General features: G+C 42.6%; 1 protein-coding gene across 1 annotated transcript in view; it reads left to right on the top strand.

Annotated features, from left to right (window-relative positions):
• Positions 1-5,425, top strand: part of LOC141111890 (uncharacterized) — a 93,192-nt gene extending 87,767 nt beyond the window's left edge. Inside the window, exon 7 of the mRNA XM_073604101.1 lies at positions 128-5,425. Within this exon, the coding sequence (XP_073460202.1) occupies positions 128-429 (302 nt within the window). The 3' untranslated portion in view covers positions 430-5,425. The remainder of the gene's footprint in view (positions 1-127) is intronic.
• Positions 5,426-6,742: the final 1,317 nt, after the last annotated feature.

Consider the following 6,742-nt stretch of genomic DNA (forward strand, 5'->3'; position numbering starts at 1 on the left):
TTTCTTTAATGCCATTCTGTAATCTATATGCTGCAACTTTCCTCACACCAGTGGGCGATGTGTAAAAACAGCAAAGCACAGAGTACCTACTAGAAACCCTTCCAAATTTTCTGTTTTATATTTGCAGCTCAGCCTGTTGTGGAACAGATCACCTGTGAAAATGTTGGTCAGCAGATGAAGCTTTCCTGCAGAGTCCACTCCTTCCACCCAAAGGCTATAGAGATTAAATGGTTCAAGGAGAAAGATGAGTTACCTACAACGGACTCTAAATTAGATATTGATGATGACGGTCTGTACAGCACTTCTTCCATTCTGATGTATGTCCTAGAGATGGAGGACAATGGAAAAACATTGAGGTGTCAAGTTGACCACCAGAGTCTCCCAAATGCAGAAATTCGTGAATGGAAATTGGAAGAGCAGAGTAAGTAGAGCAGGACAGGAGTGGCATGGGAAGGGGGTGGCAGGGCAAATTTCATGTTATTGGGACTTTAATGTTGCCACTCCATTCAGAGTGTAGGGTCCCTCAGAAAGCCAGAAATTCTAGCTGTGGGGGAACATATGACTTCCTTCCTCTACTCACAATATACAGTCCTCTGGCTTGAGCAGTCAATCACCATGTCCAAACATTGTTAGAAAGTGGCGGGGAAAAGGTTATCATTAAACTTCTGTAATTATCATGTATCTGGTTAGAGGTGAAAAATAATGAGAGGGCTTCCCTTACATTGCTGGTCTAAAAGTACCTAAAATGGAGAACAGGGGGTAAAAGGGCACAGGGTGGCACAAGTGTTGAATTTCCCATCTGCAGATGATGAATTCTGGTAGAAGCTCTGGTGTAGCTTGATTGTGAGATGCTCAGAATGATTAGGATGTCACTGAAGAGCAGAGTGGTCACTACAGAGGTACAGACTGGCACAACAGCTGGCAGAAACACACAGAAAGCTGAAAGCAAAGTCTAAAACAAAGGTTGGCAACTGTCAAGACAGACAGCAAGCAGGATAGCAACTAGTCATGACCCGAAGACTGGCTGAGGTGACAGCAGGGAATCAGCAGAGACAAGCCAAAGTCAGGAGCTAGCTGGGTCAGCAACAGAAAGGCAAGGTAAAAGTAGGTCCAAGTGCAGTCCTTTTCCTGCATGTTGAAGCGTACACATGAGTATGCCATCTTCTGTTGCGATTCTGACAGTAAGCGTGGTAAACGAGTGTATGAAAATCTGTATGTGGTGGGCTGACCTATAACGAAAGCCTTTCACGTTGCTCCTAATGTTACTTATTATGTCAGCTAAGACATAGTAACCAAATTTAGGTTTGAAACTTTGATCTGCAGAAGGCAGTGTGCCTCTGATTAATACTGTAGTTTACAGATACAATTACAGTAATAAAAAATTTAATTAACTAAAAAAATTTTTTTTTTCATTTAAACAGTGTACTAAATAAATGCCTTCTATGTCCTTTAGAAAAAAAATACAATTATTTAGGAACAAAAGGTTAATCTCTTTAGATTTCACAGACAGGCCATACACAAGTGGATGAGGTGGCTTCTCGACACTCTCCTGCTTTAATTGAAAAATCAAAGGAGATTAATACTTTACCAGCCCAGGTACCACTAGCAGGCTTCAGTCCTCCTTATGCGACAGTGTCTAGAAGGAGTACTAACAGTTTCAAAAAGATTTCACAACACCAAATTCATGTATCACGTCCTGTTCCAGCCTCTTTCCTGGCTGAGCCAGGTATATACTCACTTAGGTATAGGCCACAGACAGGCAGATAAACACAGACAGCTCCACATCTGTGAAATAGCTTTTGCCCAGCTCTGGATATTCTACTGTCCTCTCTCTCCCTAGGCTCAACCCTCTAGGGAAAAGGGTGTAGAGGGGCCCTTGCAAAAAGTTGCCCACTAAAGGAGACATACTTCTCCAGCAGGCAGTGACTCTATTGCCTCTGGCAGAATCTTTACCCACTGTGAGCTGTGGTTCCTTCCACTGGCCCATACATATCTGCTGTGCACTGTAGTGATGTAGTAACCAGAGGGAGGAACCAAAGTGTATGGCAAGGAATGCAGGTATCTTGACATATCCAAAAGTCTCTACCTGAAGCATACAGGGGTTGATCTACTAAATAGGATGTTTACAATGTGAGGTAATTTTGCTCAGAGCTTAGTGAATGTGGTGAAATTTCATTTAGCAAAGAATACCCAATTATGTGCAAGGAGAATTTAAAAAAATAGCATTTTGCACATGATTGGATAATAGCAATCAGCAAAGCTTCACCTCATCCAACTTCCCTTGCAAAGAGAACAGCCTATTTACCTGTAGTAACTCAACCCCAGAGAATTACACCCTTTAAACTCAAGCTCCTCTGGTTGGTCATTGGGAGCAAAGAAAATAACCACTACTTCCCTGTATCCCATAGGTGTGTGCACATGGTGTGCAGCACAGATTCCCCCTATTGCCCTGGTGCCCCCCCTTCCCCCCACAGCGCTGCCAGCTTCTCTCGTAGGGTGTATGCCCACCAGAAGGGCAAAGACTGCTTAGAGGAGGAATTTTACTCTTGATCCTGCCTGTCACTCTCCAGCCTGTATACACAGTGGAGGGTGCAGGGTGCATATCAGACCACTGCTGCAACAAGTCAGGATATTGCCCTAGAGCAGGCATCACTAAATGGCAGACCACGGTCCAGGTCCAGGCCGAGTCACTGTCCCATCCAGACTGCCACAGTTGTACCACTTAGGAGGTGGTTCTTCCCCACTAGCCATCACTGCTGTCATTCTCACAGCAGAGCAGACAGCGGGAGGCAGGACAATTCTGGACAGAGGGCAGAAGCTGTCCAAGTTAACTTTTCAAGGTAACAAGTAGGTGATTTGATGCCAGGGTGCAGGAAACAATCTCCAGCTTGTTAACATGAAAAGTTGTGCAGCTCCCACCTTCCATCCAGATCTGCTCTGCCTTCCACCCCCTGTGTACCTGTGTAAGGTAGAACAGTGAAGAGAGGGAGGTGATGTGAAGGGGGGGCTGAGGACACTATTGTGAAGGATGTAGGGGGGGGTGTGTGGGAAGGGGGCTGAGGACACTACTGTGAAGGATGGGGGGATAATATGAAGGGGGGCTGAAGACATTACTGTGAAAGGGAGGGGTGATGTGAAGGGGGCTGGAAACAGTATTGTGAAGGGGAGTGTTAACAGAAGGGGGGCTGAGAACACTGCAGTGAAGGAAGGGGGGGGAGTGAGGTGAAGGGGGGCTGAGGACACTTTATTGAAAGAGGGCCGAGGACACTGTAGTGAAAGGGGGACTGTAATGTGCAGGGACAACTGAGGACACTGATGTAAGTACGGTATTGCGATATAAGAGGAAAGTAGAGGCGGTGAAGAGATGAGCCATCGGGCAAACATGTGATTTGGACCTCTGCTAGAAAAAAATTTTTACTGACCGTGCCTCCATTCATTTTAATTCAATGCTCGTGCTCTAGAGGGAGGCTGATGTGTGCTTTCATGTAATACCAGTCGCACCATTACAGGGGTTAACTCCAGAGCCTTTGCCCTCAGTTCCTCTATGACTGAAAACCAGTAGTAAGAATGCAGTTCTGGACATTTCTATTTGATGGTTTAAAGAAGTAGCTAGGGAACATGAAAATTATTAATGAGTGACCCACGCAGAACAAAAGTGGCTTGATGGATGTGAGACAATAAAAGGCTGTGGATGTTTTGATTACTTTAAATGTGTCCAGTCCATTGCAGAGACAGTAAATGGGGATGTGACTGAGTACTAACTTTACTGCCATAAGGAAACAAGGATTTGGATGAACTTTGTTAAGAGAAATGTGCAGTAGCATTGAAGCCCAGAGAGAGGAGAGAAGAGAGAATACAACAGACTTGATGCTTTTATAGCCCAAGATGAGGAGCAAATGTTTATGCTCATCTGAAGCCAGAGACCAGCAACATGAAGAAAAAGATGGTGATGAAGGCAGATAGGGCTGGTGCCAGTACTCTAGCATTAAGTTCAACTGAGAGGTGTCCAATTTGTCTGAACAATCCGGTTGGTGGATGCACCAAGATCCATGTCGTGGCAAGAAAACAAAAAGAAAACTGCAGCTGCAACCTGTGCCAGTGGTGCTGTACAAAAGGGAAGATATGCTTTAGAACAGATGTTATGAAGAAATTTGGTAATTAAATCTTGAAAAGAGCAAGGACAAAACATTTGTCGTCAGCAAGACTGAGCAAGTATGAAGCAATCCTGCTTGAATTAGGAGAAATAGAAATGAAAATATGTACTACAATCAATCCTGCCAGCTTCTTCCTAGAGAGAGAAGAAGAGGAGGGTGACTACATCTACTTAAAACATATGGAAGAAGAAATGCAGCAAATCTCCCAGTAAAGGACACTCCTCTTGAAAATTCTGATCTGATCCTGTTTGCAGAGGGTTCACGCCTGTACAAAGATGGAGTACCCAAGAATGGCATATTTGGTGATAACATTGGAGGAAGTGATTGAAACCCAGCTACTCCCTTCATCACTTTCAGAGCAGGTTGCCAAAGTGGTAGCACTCACCAGAGTCTGCGAGGCCACAAAGAATCAAACATCCAACATCTACACAGGGCTGGAGCAAGGATTTCTGACACCCTAGGCAAAACCTAATTTTTCTGCCCCCCACCCCCACCCTTTGCCCTGCCCATGTATATAGTGGCAGTATATATGCTCATCCTCAGGTCACAGAGGAGATTCCCAATTATAAAGCACAATAAGTCCTAGTTCTCAGGTCACAAAATGTGCCCCTCATTACAAGGTGTATAAAACCTCCATCCCCAGGTCATATAGGGGGTCCCCCATTATAAGATGTACTGAGGTCCCCATCCTGAGGACACACAGGTGGTGCCCATTATAAGTATAGTGCCCCCCATCCTTTAGGATACACAGGGGATTTCTCAATATGAGCGCAGCCCCTCTAATCCACATGACAGGGGGCCCCCATTATGAGTACACTGTCTCTGCTCAGGACACACAGAGGCGCCCCATTATATGAAGTACAGTCCACACACACACACACACCTCTACCCCCATGTTCCATCACTGTTCTCGTTACATTGCTGTACTCTCTACTGCACGTCACACGTTACATTGCTGTACTCCAGCTGCACACATGTTACATTGCTGTACTCTCTAATGCACACATGTTACATTGCTGTACTCTCTACTGCACATTGCTGTACTATGTAAATATAGCTTAGTATTGCAAAAGCTTTGAAATAATGACTGTGAGACAAATTTCTGAATTATATTTCTGAGTCAGCTTGAATCAAAATGTGTGATTTATTTTCACACAAATGTTACAAAAATGTTTTCAATAGTTGTACGTTCAAATACAAAATAAAGGCAGCTTAAAATATGATTAAAAATATGAGATAAAGTTTGTTTGTTTCAAAATAAAATTCAAAACATGTGCTTAAAAGATGGCTGCTGTGTCCTTTGTTCTGAGAGCAGTTGTCTGTATGTTGCTTGCTGTACGTTGGAAGAAGTGTGTAAGAAATGGAAGAGCTGTGAAAGAGAGCTTCTCCAAAGAGCATCTCTCCTTATATTAGACATGTGCATTCGTTTTTGTCCGAATGCATTTTCGTCCGAATTTCAGGTATTTTCGTTAATGTTTTAACAAACGATAACGAAAGTGCAGAGTCCGAAAAACGAAAGATCCGACATAAACAAATGCTTTATTTTCGTTTTCGTTGCTACAACAGTTCGATATAGATAGGAGATTCAACATGATGATGACAATAACAATCAGTGTCCATCAAACCTGTGGTCGAATGTGCCTAACCTTAGCTCTATTAGTCCAAGATTATTCTACATAGAGAGAAAAGATTCGACGTAGAGAGAAAAGATTCGACGTAGGGGAGAAAGGATTCGACATAGGGGAGAAAAGATAAATAAAAATAATGATGATGATGATGAATGTTATTGGCTGATTGTAACCAAAGAGGTGGAGCAGTAAAATAGCTAGAACTAAGTACACACGTACTTTGGCTTATGGTGTCTGTTGAAAGTTCTAAGAAGATTCGACGGAGCAGGTAAACTATACGGCATTGTACAGTTTAGCTGCTCCGTCGAATCTTCTTTGAACATTCGACAGACACCATAAGCCTTCAATGACAGATTCGACCTTAATTTGGATTTTCGGACGAATGCAATTTTTAACGAAAAACGAAATAAATAAAAACGAATTTCTGGAGTAACTAAATAAATTTATTTTTCAGACGAAAACGAAATTCCGAAACGAAATATTTCAGTGTGCACATGTCTACCTTATATCAAGTCTGTTTTCTTTGTCAAAATTCGCACCAAAAACCAAACACTCCCATTCCTCTCCCTCCTCCTCCCATCCAAGGGTGGGAGTCAAGGGTGTTTAAAATTTGACCATCATGTCTAATTAGCTCCGTACTCTTACACAGGAAGAGAAGGGGATGGGAATTGACCCTTCACAGGCTGAGTATACATATCATTTCTCATGAAAATACAATCAGTTATATCAATCAAAAATAATCTGACAACTTCTTGAAATTGAGAACTCAGTTTCAATGTCACCATCTGTAGATTATTAGCTCAGAAAACTCACATTCACACTATTTTTTACAGGGGAACTCCTCAGAGATCTATTTTTTAAAACCAAATTCAATTTTGAATATTAAAAATATAACATTCCCCTCTGAAATATGAATAATTACCATATTTCATATCTAATCATCCATACGTCATTCCTGTC

The sequence above is a fragment of the Aquarana catesbeiana genome, linkage group LG11 (assembly GCF_042186555.1).
Source record: "Aquarana catesbeiana isolate 2022-GZ linkage group LG11, ASM4218655v1, whole genome shotgun sequence".
NCBI lineage: Eukaryota > Metazoa > Chordata > Amphibia > Anura > Ranidae > Aquarana > Aquarana catesbeiana.